This window comes from Garra rufa, chromosome 9, assembly GCF_049309525.1.
Source record: "Garra rufa chromosome 9, GarRuf1.0, whole genome shotgun sequence".
Classification (NCBI taxonomy): domain Eukaryota; kingdom Metazoa; phylum Chordata; class Actinopteri; order Cypriniformes; family Cyprinidae; genus Garra; species Garra rufa.
Window position 1 is genome coordinate 26,825,301 of NC_133369.1, and position 24,814 is coordinate 26,850,114.

Below are 24,814 nucleotides of genomic sequence, written 5' to 3' on the forward strand. Positions count from 1 at the left end.
AACAACAAGCATGATCCACTCATGGTCCACCATGTGTAATCATTAACGTACAGTTTTTAATATTATGTAGCCATCTAGTGCCAATCATAAATATTGCAACCCATCATCGTTTGATGAAAGACAAGTATTGCTTGTATGCAAAGAAAGGACCATCATATAGGGCAGTGCCGTGGATCTAGTTGTAACCGTTTGAAAATTCTGCTATCAAAACAAATAAATAGCCTAGTAAAAATTGTCTTCGCATCTACAATCCCACTATTTAACATCAGACACAGCTGGTTTACCCTTTTGTTAAAATACGACCACAGTGAGAGCAATAAATAGCAAAAAAGAAAAGGAAACCTGAAGGGGAAAAAAAGTATACAGGAAAAATTGCTACATTTTTGTTTGTGTTCTTATTGTTTTTCTTTTGAAGTATGTCTCTTTAGAACATAACGTCATCTCTATTTGATGTCAAAGTGACACCATGGCATTGGAGTTTTGACAGGACAACAAAAGTTCTGATGAGTGAAATGGCTCCACGTAAGTTCTGATTAGCTTGGAATCAGAGATACAGAAAGAGTGACATAGTTTACTCTTGTTTACTTTGAGGTCGAATTTCAATTGGTAATTTTCCAGCATGGCCTTGAAAGAGGACGCCAAAGGGTACTGATGGCATAACATCAATGTTGCAAGTGTCAAAGACAAAAAAAGAAAAAAGAAAAAGAAAAAAAGGGCATTTCTGTATCTATGTGTATCAGGTTGCCATGGAGACACTTTTCAGTCAGTGGGTTGATGCTGATCAGCTGAGCCTCTCCAAGACTGTATTCAGATTGAATATAGATTAATTCTGAGTCATCTGTAAATAAACTGAATAGCCAGTTTGAGCCACAGCAGTATTTGATGTCTGTTGTCACATGTTGTATGTGGACGCTGCAAAAAACGCTGTCTTTTCCTTGTTTGAGGGAGTGTAAATGTGTAAACATGACATCATTACTCACAGAAAAATCCCAGACATTTGCTATCCACTGTTCTCATTGGAGGAGAGGAGCACGGAGGACATCATAATACTCAGCTCAGACCGAAGATGGAGCACGGCTGGAGTATCCATTGTGACCGTGGCGGAATTTGTTGAGCCGTTCCCTGCGTTGACTGCTGCTTCTTTGCTGCTCTGGTCACTGTCGTGGACGTTTTCCTCGTCTTGGTGCGGCACATGTATGTGCGTCACACTCCAGCTGCGCTTCACAGTAGAGCTCACACACACGCGCAGCAGCGAAGCCCCGTGTCATACTTCACTCTCTAGGCTGGAGAAATGGGCAGAACCACGACGTGAGCACAAGCTCTTGGCTTTGAGTGGCAGGTGTGGGGAGTAGAATCGCCTTGGCTGGGGCACAGACCGAAGTCTCTGGTACTGAAGCTTAGCACTGGCGGTGGCTGCCTGGGAGGAGCCGGAAGCAGCCCCAGGGGAGAGCACAGGTGGAGGGGACATGGATGCGGTGGATGGAGGTGGAGGAATGGGCATGGGTAGGGAGTTGGGAGCAGACGGTACAGGTAATGAGGGCAGGAGTGGCTGAGGTGGGGAGGGCGAGGGCTGGGGTATGTGTTCTGAAAGCTGGGCTTGCTGGGAGCTTAGGTTGGACTGGCTTCCGGATTTGGATTTGTCAGGTTTAGGGGGTGGTTTGGGCCGAGAGCTTCCACTGAAGCTGTGGCAGTGGGGAAGCAGATCCTCCTGGCTGTGAGATTGAGTGCTGCTGTGTTTGTGGTGTATGTGGGGCCTACCGTGCCCATACTGTGTACACGTACATGATGCTGCGTCTTGCATTCTATCCCGAGACCTCTGACCTTTACTCTTTGACCCACTGCGGCTTCGCTTTTCACCCTTCATCTGTAGTTTGTCGACTGACCAGTAGCGTCGTGGTGGAGGCAGGGAAGTGGGAGGGGGTGGCCACTGTGAACCCAGCCCTCCGCTGCCTCCACCAGATCCCCATCCAATCCCTGGACCCGAACCCCAAAAATCACCTGCCAAACCCCATCCTTCACCCCGACCCAAAATAGAGTCATCTCTACTGTTGACACTTCCACCTTTCTCTCGAGCAGGATATGTTCCAAAAAACCAGCCCCCACCCCCAATTCCACTAGCTCCACCCACTCCAGTTCCTTCCCAGTATCTCTCAAAACGGCCAAACTCTCCTGAGGACCCCTCATCGGAAAAGCTTTCCTCTGTTCTTATTCTATCCCGCTCAGACTCTGACACTGCCCCTCTCCCTGCCCGCCGCACTCGCTCCTCTATTCTCTCCCTTTCTCGTTCTCTCTCTCTCTCCTCTTCATCCCCTTCTTCCTCCTCATCCTCAGAGTCCCACTCATGGAAGGACAAGCCTTCTCTTGTGTTAACTCGCCCCCTTTCATAGTGGAGAAGCAGTGGCCTGCGTTCTCCTACTCTCCCCTCTTCCTCTCTCTCTACCCCACTACTCCTCCGTCTCTTGGTCGAGGAGAGGAGTGTGTGCAAAGAGGAGGGAGGGGAGGGTCCGGAGGCCTCCGTGCCACCTGCTTCCCCTCCACTGACCCAGAATTTAACTGAAGAGGGGAGTTTGTTGAGGTTGGGATAACGTTTACTGGATGGTCGGTGTCGTGAATGGGAGCTTTTGGGTCTTCTCTCTCTACCTCTACCTCCACCACTCTCGTCCTCTCGTTCGTCCCCATCGTCCTCACCTCCATCTCTCCTCCCTCTTTCTCTCTCTCCCTCCCAAGCTGAAAGGCTGCCTTTGTCAGCAAATGCACTGCGATACTGAGTGGAAAATGACGAGTACTCTCCCTCCCTATCCCCATCCCCCTCTCCATCTCTCTCTGCCTCAACATCACCCTCCTCTGGCTCCGAACGCTTGTCGGATGACACCTTCTTCTTCTTTTTGGTTTTCATTGCCTTCTTTTTCTTCTTTTTCACCTTGCGACGCTTTCTCTCTCTTTCCCTTTCTCTTTCACGCTCCTCCCTCTTTTTTCGTTTTTTGTTTTTCTTCTTCTTTTTCTTCTTCTCCTTTTCCCTCTCTTTCCTACGTTTCTTCTCTCTTTTCCTTTCTGTATCTCCCTGGGCACCACCACTTCTCTCCCTGTCCCTCTCTCTCTCTGCCCATCCTGCCCACCATTCCTGGAGCTGTGCTAGTTGACTGCCACCCCTTTCTCTCTCTCTGTCTTTCTTATGCTCCCTGTCTCCAAAGGTGCCCCACGGTTTGCGTGGGGGTATAGGAGGGGGAGGTCCATGAGTGAGAGACCTAGGGGAAAGTATGGACCGCTCTCGGTCCCTGGTTCTGTTGTGGCCCTGCAGAAGACTAGACTCTTCGGTCAGCTCATCCAAATCCTCCTCATCCTCTTCCTCAGCCTCTCTGTCTCGGGTGCTGCGAGATGAAGCTGTTGAAGTGGATGAAGGAGAGGTGGAGCGAGAGGATGTGGCTGAAGATGTGGTTGAGGAGCTGGTGGTGGATGAGGAGGTTGATGTGGAAGTGTAGGGGAGTGAGGGAGATGGGGATGGAGGAGTGTAGGATGGTGAAAGTGTAACTGGCACAGGGATGGGGAGAGGAGGAGAGGGTCTCGGTCTTCGACTCGCTTCCCTGCCTCCACCTCTCCGGCCCAGTGGCAGGATGTTCTCGTACAATGGGCCACCAGGTTCTTTGGGCTTTTTTGGTCGCCGTTTCCTCCAGAAGGATGAAGGGAGAGGGGGAGAGGGGTGCTGCAGCGGGGGGTTAGGTGTCAGCGGGGCTGGGGCCTGGCTTTTAGGAGGAAGCCTGGGAGTCCCCAGAGATTTAACCCCTCTACCCTGACCCCCTCCACCAGTACCCGCTCCCACCTTCTTCCCCATGCCATGGTCCATGCCCTTCTCCTGGTAGAAAGCCACACTAGTTGGCGGGGGTTGTGGGTGGGTTCTGGGGACTGTTTTTGGAGTTTGAGAGCCTGTCTGTTGGTCCACACATGGCCCAAGTCCCTCTGGATCAATAGGTCCATAGTAGCGCTTATATCCATCTAGACCACTACCTGCACCTCCACCACCTGCCCAGGTAGGTGCCACCTTTTGGGTTAGGGGTCCTGTTTCTGCTAGGGGACCTCTCACACCCATGGCGGTCGTGGCACTAGCGGTTTTGGGTAGTCTCCAGCGGTCCACAACCGCCAACCTGCGATCTGGCCGGGGTAAGAACGTAGTGCATGGTAGTGGAGCTCCTACAAGTTGAGTATTTGTGGGACCTAAGGCCACCCCAGAATGAACAATTGTGGGAGGGGATCCAGGAAGAGGTGTTTTGTAAGACTGAGGAGGTTGAGGCTGTTGTGGTTGTTGCTGCTGCTGTTGCTGCACCATGGCAATGGCTGGAGTGGATACAGCTGAAGTGACCACATGTGAGGAAGAAGCAGGAACCATGGCAGTGTGATGGTGGCCAGGAACTGTAACTTTAGTCCCACCTTGTGCAGTTTCATCTTCAAAACTGCAGCAGCTATACATTCCCTAAGAGTAAAGAAAAATATAATACCGAAATAAGTCATATTTTGATAATATTGGCAAATCAGTTTACATCTCATCTGTAATACCACAGGCATAGTTCACATGACAATCCTTCTCAATATACCCAAACGCTCCCATATACATATTTCTAGTGAATAATAATCAGTCATGCTCTCACTTCACACTCTCTCTCACCCTGCTGAAGGCGAGTAGGAAGTCCAGTTTGCCAGACTGGCCCATTTTGTTCATGCAGTGCCGCAGCCTCCAGTACACCAGATGCTCCCAGGCGAAGACCAGCAGACTTAGGCCCATGGCAACCAGCAGCATGTAGAACACACCAGCCATGTTGTCTATGTCTAGTTTGGAGCTCATCACCTCAATTTTATCATTATGACAGATCCCTGAGAGCCAGAGACGCTCTAGCATCTCGATCTCATCTGAGTGGAGAGGGGAGAGAAAGACAAGGCATTAACATTACTCACTTTCTCTGTAAGTAACTGATACAACTACTTCACACAGATGCATCGATGAAACATGCATGAATGCAATATGGTAGTCACTTGCCAAGCGGATGCTAATACTAAATGTGTGTAAATCATTTGTAACCCTACAGTAAGTCAGGTGCAATTTTAAGATCTTTAGAGTATTATATTTAAAACATTTCAGGTCAGAGGTCAAGTGAACAGGTCCCTGTGGGTAAAAGAAACATTACTGTGAAGGTCTGTTTAGAACCTAATCAAAGAGGGCATTCTTTGTTAATCCTGAACGAGTGAAAGGAAGAGAGCAATAGGCCTGTAGGCTAGTAAAGGCTAGGTCCTGCATAATGATCTATCCATATCCTCTTTTCCTCAGAGGGTAAATGAAATGACAAAAAAAAGGAAGGAGACCAAAGTTCTTTGTCTTTGCTGCATTGTATCATGGGAAATGAGAGAATGTAAAGAAATAAGTAAAAGGCTGGTGGAAAAGAAGAAGAGAGTGACTTTGTCATTATGACAAATAGCAGAAGCACCTCTTCTATTCAGAGAGGGGAAAGTTAGCATAAAAAAGGGATGAAGACAAATGGTAACCGTGGGAAATGACAGTATATGTGCATTGTTTATGTGTGTATGAGCGTGTGAAAGATGGAACAGAAAAGGGAAAACGAAATAAGATAGAAGGAGCAACACAGTGATAGGCAGAGGGCAGAAAAACAAGAGGACAGACAGGGAGACAGAACGGTGAAAGGGTGAGATCATAATCATTTAATTGTGCTGGAAGATGGTCAGGCCTGCTGCAAACTCAAGAGAAAATCAGAATCTCACCTATCTACAGAAAGACGAGCTTGTGAATTACCCCAAACCTTGCTACACAGAGGCATGTACTGCAGCATTTACTGCTTTGATGAGGACTGGCTGACAACACCACGTTATCTCAGCTTGGGCCATCTCAAAACAGTGCTGTGTAGCATAATAAAAGCACATCATTACGCATCACACTGTAAATGACAGTTGCGTTGTTCTCACAAAGGTTGAATTATGGCGTCTGTCTCTTATGCTATCAAAACTATCCAGCAAGCGCAACCTGCGGGCATTAATCACAATGTAGATGAGATGCCGCAGACACTTCACATAAAACATTTCACAAAAGAAAACCCAGTCAAGCAGGACGACGAAGTGCAGGCTGAATTCCACATGGGACTTGAACAGATAACAGCATGAGCCCGGCTCGGATCCGAGCGCTGCCTCACTCTGCTGACACTGTCCATTCACTTCCTTCTGACTCCTGCCAGTGGCTCTGGCAAACCACTTCACTGACCACAGCCAAACTCAGCAGGTGTGTCATACTGGGAACATGCATACACACACAGCTATAGGCTAACACACAGACACCATTCACTTACGCTGCTTTACAAATACACACCCACACATACAGTAATGCGTGCATAGCACATTCTAACACAAGTACACGTATTTTCACACTTTTGCTTTTGCCATAAAATCTTCTGTTTGGCAATGGAGCTCAGGGTTGGCATGGTTAAATGGACACATTTTAACAGTTAATGGTTTAGCAAGGTCTTTAAGCTCAGGCAGACAGCCAGTCTGTGCCATCTGCGTGACCTCCAACACCGTTCCCTGTGCAGCCCCCTCTGATCCCGCCCTGACCCAGACCACTATCACGCTAAAGCAAACACTGCTCTTGGATCAGCCTTAAAGGTCAACACTTTTATAAACAGATCGGAAGTGCAACGGCACCTTTGACCACTGTAATAAGTCCTCTGAATTGTTAGTAGGTGAAAGGACTTCTATTCGAGACGATTGCCGCAAAGAAAGCTCCTGTTCCTGAGATAAAATAACATAGGCTTTTAGCAGGTAAGAAGTGCTTTTGCGTGGCACTGACCAATAAGTATACCTGCAGCGTTTAAAAGACATGAAAAGGCTGCAGATGGACAAGTGGTTTCCTGTGGTTTCTAAAGACTCAACAGAAACATAAAAGTAAAACTGTAGTTGTTGGTTGTACAAAAAACAAAACAAATCAACACCTCTGTAGTAACTTCCCACACATGTTAGCTAATTGACTGGCTTGGCACAATTTCATCAGTTAAGAATAGTAGATTTTACGTTGTGTTGATATGCCTTTATTTTAATGCAACAAATTAGCCATAAATATGCTACTTTATTACACTGGAAAAAAAAAAGAGAGAGATTACATGTAGTGCTGCTAATTATAGACCATTTTTAGGGATATAAACAATATCAATCTAATGCAATGGTCCAATTAAATTTACAGATTAATGGTTTTTATTTTCATAACTTCAGAGAATCCAAAACATGTTATGATAGCCATGTTAATGTGTTAGTTGCGACTGAATCGCCTCCTGTTATTGTTTGTTAATTAATGACAAGCAGGAATTGGGTCATGGGTCAATAACATCACTGCATTAAAATAGTCTATGATAGCAGAAATCTGTTAAATGAGACTAAAATATTTTAATAATAGAGGGTCATTATCTCCCAAAAAAACCCACAATGCTTTTTAAATCGTCAGTTTACGCCCCAAAAAAAGAAAATTGTGTCAATAATTACACACAAACCTGTCGATCCAAAACTGTAAGACATCTTCGGAACACATATTAAGATATTTTTGATGAAATTTGAGAGCTTTCTGATCCTGAATAGACCATAATAATAATCCATGTGACATCAGTCGTTCGAGTTTGGAACGACATTAGGGGAGTAATAATGACAGAATTTTTATTTTTTTGGGTGAACCATCCCTTTAACGCTTTAAAGGTAAAACAAGGACAAAATTCAGAAAATAACATCAGATAAAACACCCACGCCTCAACAGCCACCAACCAGATGAATTTAAAAAAAAGTCACTGCTCATTTCACATGTAAAGCTTCTCAGCTGTTAAACAGTGGTGTTAGCTAATGGAACCTGGCACCAGTGTGACGATCTCACTGTGGGAACCTGGCGTACACACACATTCTTTCAGTCTCTCTCTCTCTGTGACACACCGAAAGCCAAAGAGGATTTAAACCGCAATCAAATAAACCATCCAGTTGAAACAAAACACAGTGAGATAGCTAGTGTGTATATATGTGATTGTGTATGTGTGTGTTGGGAGAAGGCAAGGAGGAGGGTGTATAAATGACAATTAAAGAATTAGTATTTGGACAAGCACATTTGAATCAGATGTTTCACTCTGACATCGCAAATCCGTAACAGCTAATCCTCTATGGAGTGTGAGAATGGACAGCCACTCAATACACACATCTTACTCTCAGCACACAATAGCTCGGTTCCAAAACCTAGTGAGCTGCTGTCTACACAGGCAATTAAGTTCAAAGACAGTATCCTAACTGTCATGGAGGTCCAGTTTAGAACTTGTGTACACCATACAAATAGCACGAAGAAACAACTTACAATAATTTACTGTTGGCATGTTGCTAAGCTAATGACATGATGCTCTAAAAAGCATAACAATGCACAGCACACATATGTGACTCTGGACCACAAAATCTTAAGTAGTCTTAAGTAGCATGGGTATATTTGTAGTAATAGTCAAAAATACATTGTATGGATCAAAATTAACAATTTTCTTTAATGTCAAAAATCATTAGGATATTAGGTAAGGATCATTTTACACAATTTGTTCATTTCCTATCGTAAATAGGTAAAAAAAAAGTCAAAGTCAAAACTTAATTTTTGATATATATTTTTTTTGCACTCTCAGATTCCTGATTTATAAATAGTTGTATGTTTTTATTGATACTTTTCAGCAATTAATTATGAAAAAAAAATTGATTTAAAATCAGTGTTTCTCTCGTCTTTTGCACCATTTTGAATTTCTTTTTTCACTGAGATTGCTGCACTGCACTGTGATGTTGGATTGAAATTTTTCAACCTTACATGAAATTCCTAATCACTAGATTTCTACTGAAACAGTGCCGTTGACCACAGCTTGATGCCTTAAAGGGATACAGTAGTTCACCTAAGAATGAAAATTCTGTCATTAATTACTCATACTTTGGTCATTCCAAACCCATAAGACCTTCAATTCATCTTTGGAACACAGATTAAGATATTTTTGATAAAATCAAAGAGCTTTCTGACCCTGCATAGACAGCAATGCAAACGACACACTCAAGGCCCAGAAAGTTAGTAAAGACATTGTTAAAATATTCCATGTGAGATTAGTGGTTCAACCAATTTTATTCCTTTGCTTGTAAACAAGGTGCAACACATCCGGGTTCTTTGTTACCATTAGGGGTGGGAATCTTCCGGTACCTCATGATTCGATTCATATCCATTCTTGGGGATAATTTGATTAAAATTCGAATCATGATTTTTCAATTTTTAATCACGTTTCACAAATTTTCATCATTTGTTTTTGTGCACACTGGACATCAGTACTTTAATACAAAAACACACCAGTCGAGAGTATGGATAGACCTTACTCCAGAAATCATTGTTTCTTATTAACTATTAACTTCCTAATAAATCAAAAATATTTTACACTTCCCATTAGGGATGTGTCCGAATGACATGTACTCAACCCCTAAATACAAGATGGGAGGAAAAAATAAATTTCAATGCTTTCTTTCGCAATTATATTGTTGGGTAATTTTGCATAAAAATTACGGGCATCAGGGAGCCATTATTAATATGAGGGGCATTGAAACCGCTTTGAATGAATCAATGTGCATTCGCGTTTTACTTTCACTTTCTAGATTCACAATCACACGAAGCAGCAGTAGGCCTATTTGCCACATATTTACAAGATTAGATGTTTGTCAGTGGTGCTCAGGATCAGCAAATCATTCGCCATCGTCCTACAGTATCAGTCATCTCTCCTTACTCTGTTATGTATAATGTAGCTACCGCTAGCATGCGGCTAACTGTGTCCCATTAGTGACTTCTTAGAATACTTTCTGTTCCTTTCCAAATATGGAGTTAATATTTGGGCTCATCCCTACTTCCCATAATAATAATAATTGGTCAATAATAAATATTATATTTTTATAAATACTTGCCCTTGCTGAAAATGGGGCAGGATGTATTTGTTTTTGCTCCTCCATTGCTGATGCTCTTTTGCTCCAACAACATTATTATTATTATTATATTAACTAGAAAATCTTTTGAAATTTGTGAATCGATGTGAATAGCTATGACTGAATTGCGATTCATACGCGAATAGATTTTTTCTCCCAACCCTAACACGCATAGTTTGTGTTACTTTCGTGAACGTGTGTCATTATTTTTGTCTTCTTTGCGCACAAAAAGTATTCGCGTAGCTTCACAACATTACGGTTGAACCACTGACATTAATGTCACATGGACTACTGTAATGATGTCCTTACTACCTTTCTGAGCCTGGAATGTGGTAGTTGCATTGCTGTCGATGCAGGGTCAGAAAGTTTTCAGATTTCATCAAAATGATCTTAATTTGTGTTCCAAAGATAAACGAAGGTCTTATGGCTTTGGAACTACAAGAGGGTGTATAATTAATGACAGAATTTTCATTTTTGGGTAAACTAGCTCTTTAAAAACCTGCCTCTTAGGCACCTCAGTAGGTTTTGGAACACAACACAGTCTTTCTTTCTCTATTTTTTTTTCTCTCCCGCACAGCACTTCTGTCATTCCCAAGAATCTTTGATACATGCCCATCTCTTTTATGCATCAGTAGGTTGCTATCATCTCCTTTAAATCAGTAAACAGCCTGCTAGCACAAAAAAATGTCACCTGCTAGACAACAAAGATATATATTGCGTCATGTCAAGGAAACTGGATTACACCAAGATGGCTGGGAAGATGGCTTAAAGCTAGCAGTACAGGCTAATGAATGAAGTCTTGTTAAATATGCATAAAAAAGACTTTAATCTCCCAAAGGCTTTTATCTTCTCCTTTCCAACAGCATAAATGCACTAATATACATTCCCCCTAATTTTAGCACTTTGATACTGTAGAACCTTCAGACTCTCACCGTCGCCCACCAGCTGAAGTAAGGCCAGGTCCAATGGCCGTTTCCAGCGGGAGTTCTTGATCAGGGCGATGCCGTAACCAGTCGTGGCGAATACTTTCCCTGAGCCGATGGTCATTACTTTACAGCCTTCATCTTTACGCGCCATGTAGTTTAATACGGCCGCATCGTAGATCAAGGCATCCAGCTTACTGCAGACACAGACAGGAAGAGTAGGAGTCAGAAGAGACAGAGCATGGCTGACAGACAGAAGGAAAGCAGAGAGGAAAGTTGTAGTGTGCCGGCATTATATTATCACTTCGGCTAAAAATGGATAAGGAAATGACAGGCTCAGGAAAGCCACGGTGTGGATTAACAACTCATGATAAATAGTGGAAGAGTGTGTGAGGTGTACAGGGTTGAGAGAGGAAGTGTGGGAGGAGGGGAAAAAAGTGCAAACACATTGTAAAGGAACTCCTGTTGGTGAGAACAACATGGGGCTGGGAGGTGTAAGGAAGATAGTGGAAGAGCGAGAGATGTTAGATAACATGTTGGAAACAAGGTTATTATTGTTGTTATGAAAACTATTACAGAGACAGAAACTAAATAAAGACAAGTATTTCTGTTAACTGAAATATAAATGAGCTGGCAAAGGAATGAATGCTAAACTGAAAATATAGACGCAAGCAGCAATCACCAGGCTTTAAGCACCTACTTTTCCAGATATAAAGCATTTTTCAGATGGTCAGTTATTTCAGGACAATTAGAGAAACAGAAAAGTGAGAGTAAAAAACCCAGCACAGACCCAGTCTTGAGGTGGGAGATGGCATCCTCCACACTTTTCTGGTTGTATTTGATCATGTACTGGTGCATGTCTGGATAGTTACTGCGGATGTTTTTCTCTGTGCTTCCGTTAGGGACCGTTCCAAATTTCAGAGGGGGGTACTGCTCCGTGGGGTGCTGAAACTGAGAGAGGGGAACACAGTATGAAACAGCGACTGAAATTGATGTTGCATTTGCTTTTCTTTTTCAAAGTAATTAGAGGACTAACAATAGAGTACAGTGAAAAAATACTGTAAGCTTCAACATGAATGACATGTGACAGAGAATGTATGCTAGAAACAAGTCTAGAGCTACTGCAGCTGTCAAAACCAAGTATAATACATCATAAACACAGAACAATATACAAAGCGGCAGTGCTGACATGCACATTGTGTTTATTCTGCTTTTAACAAAAGAGAACAACAGTGAAGCAGATGGGGGAAACTATTTTCATTTAAAAAGGGATTACAAAATGAACAAGAGGCACTTAGAAAAAAAAAAAAGAACCAACAAAAGCCACCGCAAGTTAAATGGCTTTAAGTATCCAGATTTGATGTTGCTTCTTTTCTGAAAATGACACAAACACAATGGAACACAAATACATTTCAGTTGGTGTACACAAGTACACTCATTTGGCATGACAGCAAAACAGTGTTTTTATGTCTGTGTGTTTCCCTCCAGATTCCTTAAGGTCGACACTGAGAGTGAAGGGCAAAGGAACATTTCCAGGCTAGAATGGCAAATTACTGAACATCTCACAGATACATATTTGAAAAGGTCACCTAAAATGAAAATTCTGTTATTAATTACTCACCCTCATGTTGTTCCAAACCCGTGGGACCTTCGTTCAACTTCGGAGCACAAATTAAGTTATTATTGATGAAATCTGAGAGCTTTCTGACCCTGCATATGCAACTACCACGTTTAAGGCCCAGAAATGTAGTAAGGACATCAGTAAAATAAAGCAACAAGAATACAGTTGAGGTCAAAAGTTTACATCCCCCTTGCAGAATCTTCAAAATGTTAATCATTTTATCAAAATAAGAGGGATCATACAAAATGCATGTTATTGTTTATTTAGTAATGGCCTGAATAAGGTCTTTCACATAAAATATATGTATATAGTCCACAAGAGAAAAAAATAGTTGGATTTATAAAAATGACCCTGTTCAAAAGTTTACATCCCCTTGATTCTTAAAACAGTGTTATTACCTGAATGCTGTTCTTACCGCCACAGCTGTTTTTTTTTTTTGTTTGTTTAGTGATAGTTGTTCACGAGTCCCTTGTTTGTCCTGAACAGTTAAACTGCCCGCTGTTTAAAATCCTTCAGGTCCCACAAATTATTCGGTTTTACCAGCACTTTTGTGTATTTGAACCCTTTCCAACAATGACTGTATGATTTTGAGATGCATCTTTTCACACTGAGGACAACTGAGGGACTCATATGGAACTATTGCAGAAGGTTCAAGCACTTACTGATGCTTTAGAAGGAAAAACAATGCATTAAGAACTGGGGGGTGAAGATTTTTTGAATTTGATAATCAGAGTAAATGTAACTTATTTTGTCCTCTGAGAAACATGTAACTATCTTCTATAGCCTCTGAAGGGCAGTACTAAATGAAACAAATATGATATTTAGGCAAAATCTCCATTCTGTTCAAAAGTTTTCATTAAAGGCTTTTAATGCATTGTTTTTTCCTTGAACCTTCTGTAATAATTGCATATGAGTCCCTCAGTTGTCCTCAGTGTGAAAAGATGGATCTCAAAATTATACAGTCATGTTGGAAAGGGTTTAAATACACAAAATGGCTGAAAAACCAAATAATTTTTCTGAAGAACAGAGGGCAGTTTAACTGTTCAGGATAAAAGGGACTCATGAACAACTATCACTAAACAAACAAAACACAGCTGTGGATCATTCAGGTAACAACACAGTATTAAGAATCAACTGTATATAAACTTTTAATCGGGGTCATTTTTTTTATAAATTCTTTTTATAAATTCTTTTCTCTTGTGGACTAGATGTAAACATCTTCTATGTGAAATATCTTTTTCAGGTCAGTACTAAATAGAAAATAACAAACATTTTGTATGATCCCTCTTATTTTGGCAAAAATAATTAACAATTGGCAGATTCTTAAAGAGGGGTGTAAACTTTTGACCTTTGTATTTCGACTTTTTTTTCAACAATTTCTTCTCTTGTGTGTCAGTCTTCCATGCTCATCAATGCATGTTTGTGATGCTGCTGATGCATAGTTCATCATCTGTATATTCTGGTTCAAATAAGTAAGGCTGGGCAAATAATAGCAAGTCATCTTCTCTGTCGAAATCTACCGACATGTTTACGAAGATTGTTTTATGTACAGCGTTCATCTTTCTGTGCTTGCAAAAAAGGTGCAGCGCATCCAGGTTCTACGTCAGAATGCATTTTTTTTTGTGCACAGGAAGTAATTAGTACAAAAATGTACTGATTGTTGTTAGATCGGCTTAGTTAACCAATTATGTCACATGGACTATTTTAATGATGTCCCTACTACCTCTCTAGGCCTTGAACGTGGTGGTTGCATTGCTGTTTATGGAGTCAGAAAGCTGTCAGATTTCATTAAAAACAACTTGTGTTTCGGAGATAAACAAAGGTCTTACAGGTTTGAATGACATAAAGGTGAGTAATCAATGACCGAATGTTCCTTTTTGGGTGAACTAACCCTTTAATTACATTTTAAACACAACATAATAGCATCCAGCTATTTAAAAGACAAATAGTGTTCATCCACTTAAACTACTATCAATCAAAATTTTTCCAGTTCCAATCTAGTCTCTGTAGTCTTACATATTAAAGTTTTCAAGAATATTTATCCCGAAATCCATGTCAACACAACATCACAAATTATGAAAACTTTATACCATTTGCTTACTACACGCACTGATAAACACAAGCTTTCTCTGCATCAACAGAGGCTCTGAAACCCCTATTCCCTTACCTTTTTATCGCTGAGGCCAGACACAGTGTCAATGTATTCCTCTTGGATCATGAAGGCAGCCAGGTTGGCAGTGTAGCTAGCCAGGAAGATGACAGCAAAGAAAGCCCAGACAAGAACCATGATCTTGCTAGTGGTTCCTTTGGGGTTCTCCACTGGAACGGAGTTATTAAAGACCAGAGCCCAAAGAAGCCAGATTGACTTGCCTATTGTGAACTTGGAACCTCCAGCCTCTGACAGAGGAGAGCAATTGAAACAGAGAAAGAAAGACTTTTATCACTGACTTGAATTTTAAAGGCCCCTTAATTATTCATCAGCTCAAAACAAACTAAAAAGTATCAAAACTGCTAAAGTGATAAAAAAGGCTTCCTAAAGTTCTTGTATGCAGATGATGAGGTGAGAAAGGGGTGTCGGTGCCAGAGGATGAAGAAGAGAACAACGGAAGGAGAGGAATACAGAGCACAAGTCTGCAGTCCTTTATTATACATGAGTGTCTGCGAAACTGCCTGCACCACAAATATCAAACCCACGTCCAGGCCAATAAAGAACAGAGGTGAACTCAGACATTAGGACTTCTAAATAAACTCAGTGACAAGCAACTCATTTATCTTTCTTAAAACAGCGCTTGAGACTACTAAAGTTCGACCTTATTAAAAGGTTACGTGCAGGACTAAGAGCAAACCGGACTCACTCTTGCCACTCTGAAGGCTGCGGTTGTATCCCACTGGACTGAAGAACTCAAAGATGAAAACCGTCACTGCCACCACGGTCAGGCACATTACAAACATCATCACCCACACAGCAGGGCTGTACGGCTCTGGGAGAGGGCACAGAGAAAAGAAGAGGACAGGGAGAAATCAACACCATTAGTAGATTTTTTTACTTGGTTTGTACAAAACACAGAGCAGAAATCAATAATCAGTACCAGGGATGTAGCAACCATTAGAACTGGAGGAAACCTTGGAAAATGACTGAATTATTTTTAATTAAGGAATTTAAAAACATTTTTATCCGTTCATGCATTTTCTAGAAACTGAACCCATGATCTTAATACAGCTAGTGCCATGCAAAAAAAAAAAAAAAAATTGCATCATAACTAAAGTATATCATCTGTTCATGCATTTTCTGGAAATTGGACCCACAAACTTGAAAAAATAAAATAAAATAAAATAAAATAAAAATAATTAAACATTTGGCAGACACTTCAAGTGACTTTCACTACAGTGACTATTCAAAGCTTAGACTTAAATTGCAGTTTAATGTACAGTATATATTTTTATCTAGAAGCTGGACCCATGAATAATAAAATAATATCTGACATTTGGCAGATGCTTGTATTCAGAGCAAATTAAATTTACAGTGTACAGTATATATTTTTATTTAAAAAAAAATCAAATAATATATAAAAAAATTTTCCTACAGCGACTACTTAAAGCTTGGATTAAATTTAATTTCAATGTACAGTATATATTTTTATCTGGAAATTAGAGCCATGACCTTGACTTTGCTAGTGCTATGCTCTTAAAAATAAAATAAAATTTGACATTTGGCAGATGCTTGTATTCAGAGCAGATTCAATTCAATTTAATGTACAGTATATATTTTTATCTAGACGCTGGATCCATGACTCCATGACTGGTAGTGCTATGCTCTTAAAAAATAAAATAAAATACAAAAATTGACATTTGGCAAATTCTTGTATTCAGAGCAAATTAAATTTACAGTGTACAGTATATATTTTTATTTTATTTTTAAAAAAATCAAATAAAATATAAATATTTTTCCTACAGTGACTATTCAAAGCTTGGACTTAAATTTAATTTCAATGTACATTATATATTTTTATCTGGAAATTAGACCCATGACCTTGACTTTGCTAGCGCTATGCTCTAAAATAAAATAAAATAAAATAAAATTAAATAAAAAAATTCGGTCATTTGGCAGATGCTTGTCTTCAGAGCAAATTAAATTTACAGTGTACAGTATATATTTTTATTTTTTATTTCAAAAATAAAATAAAACAATTTTTTTTTTTTCTACAGCGACTATTCAAAGCTTGGACTTAAATTTCATTTCAAAGTACAGTATATATTTTTATCTGGAAATTAGACCCATGACCTTGACTTTGCTAGTGCTGTGCTCTTAATAAAATAAAATAAAATAATTTGACATTTGGCAGGTGCTTGTATTCAGAGAAACTTAAATTTAATTTTAATTTAAAGTATGGATTTTTATCTGGATGTTAGACCCATGACCTTGATTTTGCTAGTGTTATGCTCTTAAAAATAAAATAAAATAAAATAATAAAATAAAAAATATATATTTTTCTACAGTGATTATTCAAAGCTTAGACTTAAATTTAATTTCAGTGTAGAGTATATATTTTATCTGGAAGTTGGACCGATGAGCTTAACTTCGCTAGTGCTATGCTCTTAAAAAAAAATTAAATAGATTAAAACAAAACATTTGGCAGACACTTCAAGCGACTTTTACAACAGCGACTATTAAAAGGGCCTTAAATTTAATTTCAACTGTACAGTATATATGTTTTATCTGTTCATGCAATCTCTGGGAACTGAACTGATGAATTTGATGTTGCTAGCACCATGCTCTCAAGTAAAATAACATATAAAATATAAATTAAAATAAAATAAATGTACAACATTAAGTCTGTTTGAAAATGTTGATTTAGTGCTTCTCACTGAAGTGTGATAAATAGTTTGTTTTGAAAGGGAACTGTAAGTCTGATTGATGAGCTCTGAAATGATACGCACCAGTACCTGGAAAGTCATACATCATAATCACATGCAGCAGAGACTGATTAAAGTCAAATATGATGAAGCATTATGGCTCGCACGAGACTCAAACTCACCGAGAAAAGCAGAAGGAGAGACGGTCCCGTTACTGCGAGAGACCATGACACTGATGCCCGTCTCCACGAAGGGCACAGAGAAGTCCACGACCTCTGACCTTTCCTCGTTGATGGTGAGAGAGCCAATCGCCATGTCTGCCCGCTTGTACACAACCTAGCGAAGAGGAGGAAGTGCAAGATTGTATTTGTGCCCTTTTGCCATTTTTATTAGTAGTCGGAAAGTTTTATTTACAAGGATTTATAGGGACTCTTTTTACAGGAGCATTAGACCTAGTAAAATTCTGCTGTGCACCAGTAAAGTTTTACTGATTAATCCTTGTTTGACAAGGGAAATTACTATATACAGACCTGGGAAACAGGCTAGACTACTCAATAGATTTGATCACATCCAAAATGTCACAGGCGTACATTTACTTACTTTAGATCTTCTTGGGAACCTCAAATTTGCCCTGAAATCATGTGTCCACTGTGACTTGCAGAGGAATGATAGACTGAAAGGTAGCTAAAAGGTTGCTGACCATACGTCTTCTTTTGCCCGGACATGTCCTCTTATTGGACTTAAAAAAATGCGTCCGGTCACCCAAAATGTCCGGGTAAAGCCTTGCACAGGACTGTTTTCTAAATCCTGCAAACATTTTAATATTAAATATAATTTTCGCACATCACAGAGTTGCTATCGATATGCGTTTTCAAATCGCTTTGGATGATTTTGGATTACTAGACATAAACTCACAATTGCCATTAATAAAGTCAGAATTGCAAGATCTAAACTCAAAATTCTGAATTTTCTAAATCCCACAAACATTATAATATTGAATATAATTTTCACGCATCACAGAGTCACTATCAATATACGTATTTTAATCGCTTTGAATGCAGCTCTTGTAGGATGTAGAGTTGCCAAATCTGTATTTTTTCCACAGATTTTTTTTTAGAATTATTAGACATAAGCTCACAAATGTGAGTAATAAAGTCAGAATTGTGATATATAAACTTGCAATTGTGAGTAATAAAGTCAGAACTGTGATATATAAACTTGCAATTGTGAGTTATAAAGTCAGAATTGCAAGATCTAAACAAAATTCTGAATTTTCTAAATCCCACAAACATTCTAATATTGAATATAATTTTCGTGCATCACAGAGTTGCTATCAATATACGTATTTAAATCGCTTTGGATGCAGCTCTTGTTGAATGTAGAGTTTAAATCTGCATTTTTTCCACAGATTTTTTTTTTAATTATTAGACATAAACTCACAATTGGGAGTAATAGTCAGAATTGTGAGATATAAACCTGCAATTGCAAGTTATGAAGTCAGAATTACAAAATCTAAACTCACAATTGTGACTTATTTCTGAGAATTGCGTGATACAAACTTGCAATTCTGACTTTTTTTTTTAATTAATAGATGTAAACTCACAAATTGCAAGTAAAAAAGTCAGAATTGTGAGATATTATCCTGCAATTGTGAGTTATAAAGTCAGAATTACAAGATCTAAACTCGAAATTCTGAATTTTCTAAATCCCACAAACATTCTAATATTGAATATAATTTTCGCGCATCATGGAGTCACTATCAATATACGTATTTTAATCGCTTTGAATGCAGCTCGTGTTGGATGTAGAGTTGCCAAATCTGTATTTTTTCCACAGATTTTTTTTAATTATTAGACATAAGCTCACAATTTTGAGTAATAAAGTCAGAATTGTGATATATAAACTTGCAATTGTGAGTTATAAAGTCAGAATTGCAAGATCTAAACTCAAAATTCAGAATTTTCTAAATCCCACAAACATTCTAATATTGAATATAATTTTTGTGCATCACAGAATCACTATCAATATACGTATTTTAATCGCTTTGAATGCAGCTCGTGTTGGATGTAGAGTTGCCAAATCTGTATTTTTTCCACAGATTTTTTTTTAATTATTATGCTGCGTTCACACCAAACGCGAATATGCGTCTAAATTCGCGCCTGCCGCGTCTAGTTATTCGCGTGACCACTTTGTGTTCATTCGCGCGTCAAGAGCGAAATCGACGCGCGTAAAAACAAAAGTTTGAAGCGAAATTTACGCGCGTCACGCGCGTCAGAGGCGAAAGTTTCAAACCCCGTTGGCGGCCATCTTTTTTACAAGATTCTGTTGTTGTTCGGTCATTTATCGAGAGAGTCACCGCTCTGTATTTGCTCTGGAGAGCAGAACAGCCGCGTACGGATCATCGTCGCCGTATTTGGGTCCACCAGACCCTTCGGAGGTGAACCCAGTTCGGCGAGTTTCATCACTTGCTCCAGGAGCTGCGCCTGGATGACGGCCGCTTTCAGCGGTACTTCCGCCTGTCCCGCGCCCAGTTCGATGACCTGCTTTCCCGCATAGGAGCGAGGGGATTTCAGGAGCGGCGGAACTTCCCTCTGTGCGTTGGAGCAGTATATGATGACAGAATTTTCATTTTAAAAGTGAACTACTCGTTTATGTCATTCCTCTTTTGATGTATAATAATTCTATAGGTCTGTGCCATTTTTTTGTTCAGGTTATTACTGTAAAATCTGTTATTTATTTTTGTTTTGATGATAAATGGAGCCAGCCTCCAAAAGTATTTAACCTGTCCTGTGATTTCTTTATTTTCCTCACACAACACTGTCCAGACACACTAAAGTATACACACTATTATAGTTATTATTGTTCTATATGTTTCATATAATTAAGATTTAGATATGGATTAAATAGCATTCAATACAAAATGAATATGTGTCATATATGTGATAAAACACTTGCTTTGTTGTGCATTAGAACCGCACTAGGCATTTAGTATTCATGTTTCATATTTGAATGAGTGACTCCGGGCGGGCCTGCCGCCACAGCATCAAGCAGGCTCCTGATTGGTTAACGCGGCGCGAATTGACGCAGAAGTTCAGATTTTTCAACTCGGGCGGCAGACGCGAATTCGCGTCAAACGCATGATGCACAAAAAGCACAATTCGCGCGTATCGGGCCAGACGCTCAATTCGCGCCATTCGCGCGAACTAGACGCGCGAATGAGGCGAATTCGCGTCTACCGCGCCGCGCTAAACGCCAATTCGCGCCGCAAGAACTCCAGACGCGCGTAAACGCGTCTTACCATTGACTTAACATTGAAATCACTCGCGCCAGACGCATATTCGCGTTTGGTGTGAACGCAGCATTAGACATGAACTCACAATTGTGAGTAATAAAGTCAGAATTGCAAGATCTAAACTCAAAATTCTGAATTTTCTAAATCCCACGAACATTCTAATATTGAATCTAATTTTTGCGCATCACAGAATTGCTATCAATATACGTATTTAAATCGCTTTGGATGCAGCTCTTGTAGGATGTAGTTTAAATCCGCATTTTTTCCACAGATTTTTTTTTTTAGAATTATTAGACATAAACTCGCAATTGGGAGTAATAGTCAGAATTGTGAGATATTATCCTGCAATTTTGAGTTATAAAGTCAGAATTACAAGATCTAAACTCGAAATTCTGAATTTTCTAAATCCCACAAACATTCTTATATTGAATATAATTTTCGCGCATCACAGAATCACTATCAATATACGTATTTTAATCGCTTTGAATGCAGCTCGTGTTGGATGTAGAGTTGCCAAATCTGTATTTTTTCCACAGATTTTTTTTGAATTATTAGACATAAACTCACAATTGTGAGTAATAAGTCAGAATTGTGAGATATAAACTTGCAATTGTGAGTTATAAAGTCAGAATTGCAAGATCTAAACTCAAAATTCTGAATTTTCTAAATCCCACGAACATTCTAATATTGAATATAATTTCCGCGCATCACGGAATCACTATCAATATGCAGAATTTTTAAATCGCTTTGGATACAGCTCGTGTTGGATGTAGATTTGCCAAATCTGCATTTTTCCACAGATTTTTTTTTTTAATTATTAGACAAACTCGCATTAGCGAGTAATAGTCAGAATTGTGAAATATAAACCTGCAATTGCGAGTTATAAAGTCAGAATTGCACGATTTAAACTCAACATTTCATTTTTTTTCTCAGAATCGTGTAATACAAAATTCTGACTTTTTTTTAAAGAATTCTTAGACATAAACTCGCAATTGTGAATAATAAAGTCAGAATTGTAACATATAAACTTGTATTTGTGATTCTGAATTCTGAATTTTCTAAACACCACAAATATTCTAATACTGAATATAATTTTGCTATTAATTTGTGGAGTATTTAAATCGCTTTGGATGCAGCTTGTGTTGGATGTAGAGTTGCAAAATTCACATTTTTTCCATGGAATTGGCTGATTTTCCCCCATGTGTTAAAAGTTTGAAATATTGCATAAATTCCATTTGACTGAAATGCTTGTATTGAAACATTTTGCATCCTACCTGTGATAAAACTGTGGTAGATATTAGTTTTGTGAAGGATGGCCACTGTGGTAGGAAGCTTTATAGCTGCGTGTATGATCAATCTGCATAATGGTTACTGTGAAATATGTCGTTTTGGTATGAAAATGACATATTTTGATACCAAAACTAGGACCCCAATCCACCACCCTCCAACCCACCACCCACCATCCTCTTTTTTTGAAAAACAAAATACGGTCACCCTACTAAAATATGCTAATGTGTGAATGAGTAGCTATTGCAATCCTTATATTTAATAAGATAGTGAAGAAGCAACAAGGATGTACAGAAAAAGACAGAGAGGTACCAGGACTGGGACATGATTCGAACCCAGGTCCCCATGAGTGCAACAGGGCTGTATATGTCTGGAGCAATACCCTCTGTGCCACAGCTTTGACATGAAAAATGCATTATGGATCAAGAAGACCACAAAGCAAGCTGCTGCAGTAAAAGTGCAAGACCTATGTTGTCGAAAACATGGAACACTTTATATTACACATTTATTTATCAAACATGGTTGAGCATACAGTTACATGTGGTCAAAGTGCTTGTGCCATTCAATGTGCTTTTGAGGGTTCTGTAGTGGAAGTACAGTAAATACTACACAAAAAAGTACAAACGTAATTTCTACATAAAAAATAGTTCAGACAAGAATTTAAAGAAACAGTTAAAGAACAGTTTAAATTCAATAGTAGTACTCAATTTAAGCTTGTAGAAATTGAAGTGTAGAAAGTGAAACTGGTGTTCCTATCATGCACTGGGGCATTAATTATTAATACAGTTGCTTTTTTCACTGTTTTCAAGCTGTATTTGCAGAGTTTTGTGGTTGGTTTTGTTGTTAGGTTTAGTAACTTGCTGTTTTGTGGTATCTGGTGTTTATTTTCTACTCAAAATAACACATGCATACTCAAAAATGATCCAACAAATGTTTTATGCATTGTGTACCAAGTATTGAGGTCTCTGTGTTCAGGTGGGTGCCACATTACTTTTATAGTTTAAAATTATATACATTTTTATTGTTTTTAGTAAATGACCATTCGTTTCGCTAGATAAGATCCTTATTCCTTGGCTGGGATCGTGTAGAGCCCTTTGAAACCGCAATTTGGACCCGTTGGCTCCCATTGAAGTCAGTATATAGAGAAAAATCCTGGAATGTTTTCCTAAAAAAACCTATTCCTTTTCGACTGAGGAAAGAAAGATGTGAACATATCGGATGACATGGGAGTAAGTAAATTATCAGGATTTTTTTTTTTTATTCTGGAAGTGAACTAATCCTTTAACTAGCCAAGTAAAGTTACATCTTTTTTTCGTTAATTTGACTTAAGCATATTTTATTTAATCCCATATGTGAAATTTCTTGAATAAATATGCATGCAAAAACTTGCTAAAGGAATATTAAGTAAATCTTCTGGAAGCCTGTTTCTGCCGCTGAATAAAAAAAAGGCAATTGTCAGTTTTTATCTCACAATTCTGACTTTTTTCTTGCAATTGCGAGTTTACATCTCGCAATTCTGATTCTTTTTCCCTTAGAATTATTAGACATAAACTTGCAATTGTGAGTAACAAAGTCAGAATTGTTAGACATACACTTGCAGTTGCAAGTTATAAAGTCAGAATTGCAAGATCTAAACTCGAAATTATAAAAATGTTCTCAGATTTGCATGATACAAACTTGCAATTCTGACTTTTTTCTCAGAATTATTAGACACAAACTCGCAATTGCGAGTAATAAAGTTAGAATTGTGAGATATAAACTTGCAACTGTGAGTTATAAAGTCAGAATTGCAAGATCTAAACTCACAATTCTGACTTTTTTCTCAGAATTGCGTAATACAAACTTGCAATTCAGAATTTATTCTTAGCATTATTAGACAAACTCACAGTTGTGAGTTATATAGTCAGAATTGCAAGATCTAAACTCGAAATTATAAAAAAATGTTCTCAGAATTGCGTGATATAAACAGATTTTTTTTCTCAGAATTGCTAAAGGTTTGTATCTCGCAAGTGGGACTTTTTTCTCAGAATTGTGAGTTTATACCTTGCAATAGTGAGAAAAAAGTCAGATTTGCGAGATACAAACTCGCAATTGCAAGAAAAAGTCAGAATTTTTAGTTTTTATCTCAAATGTCAGATAAAACTAAAAAGTTGTAAAACAAAAAGTCGCAATTACCTTTTTTATTATTTTTTTAAATCAGTGGCAGAAACAGGCTTAATATACTGACACATGACAGTGAAGACAAAATAAGTTGTATTAACAAAAAATAAATAATACAGTATTATTGTTTAACTGTATTTTTGATCAAATAAATGCTGCCTTAGTGATTATAAGATACTTTTTTTTAAAAACATACAAAAATCTTACTGAACAAACTTCTGAAGGGTATTGCATATATTGAGTAGTTAATTATTATAATAATCACAAGTTGCAGCACTATATTGAAGTTTAGGAAGCCAAAGGTCACTCAACATGCTGTGAATAAATGTACAAGGATTGATCTGTTCTGCTCTGTTAATATTTAAAAAGTATTATTTAGTTTCCGTTTTCTGGGTCACAGACAGAGTAAAAAAAATTGTAGGTTGAAATTATGCAAATAAGAAACTGAACTAGTGATCATCTGTAACCCGTAGTTACATTAATAGTACTACAAAAAATGTAAAGCTGCTGCTACAAAAGTCACCAGAATTGAACGCTTTGATTCTTTGAACTCTACCCCCAGGCCCCCTAGAAAATAAAGCTTCAGGTTTTTTTTCACTTGACAGTGAGAAGCACCAGCAATGCCACTGGAAGTAGGCCATGAAATGTTAGGGAGAGAAGAGTGGAACGAGCTTGGGAATT

At 38.9% G+C, this 24,814-nt stretch overlaps 1 protein-coding gene across 1 annotated transcript in view; it reads right to left on the reverse strand.

The window, feature by feature from the left end:
- Positions 1-1,000: 1,000 nt before the first annotated feature.
- The window catches only part of grin2db (glutamate receptor, ionotropic, N-methyl D-aspartate 2D, b), a 94,452-nt gene continuing 70,638 nt past the window's right edge, over positions 1,001-24,814 (reverse strand). The window contains exons 11-20 of the mRNA XM_073847801.1: positions 17,577-17,730; positions 15,396-15,521; positions 14,708-14,937; positions 11,710-11,870; positions 10,929-11,116; positions 4,658-4,899; positions 3,902-4,465; positions 3,818-3,820; positions 1,276-3,787; positions 1,001-1,179 (exon numbers count right to left, since the gene is read on the reverse strand). Coding sequence (XP_073703902.1) covers positions 1,001-1,179; positions 1,276-3,787; positions 3,818-3,820; positions 3,902-4,465; positions 4,658-4,899; positions 10,929-11,116; positions 11,710-11,870; positions 14,708-14,937; positions 15,396-15,521; positions 17,577-17,730 — 4,359 coding nt within the window. The remainder of the gene's footprint in view (positions 1,180-1,275; positions 3,788-3,817; positions 3,821-3,901; positions 4,466-4,657; positions 4,900-10,928; positions 11,117-11,709; positions 11,871-14,707; positions 14,938-15,395; positions 15,522-17,576; positions 17,731-24,814) is intronic.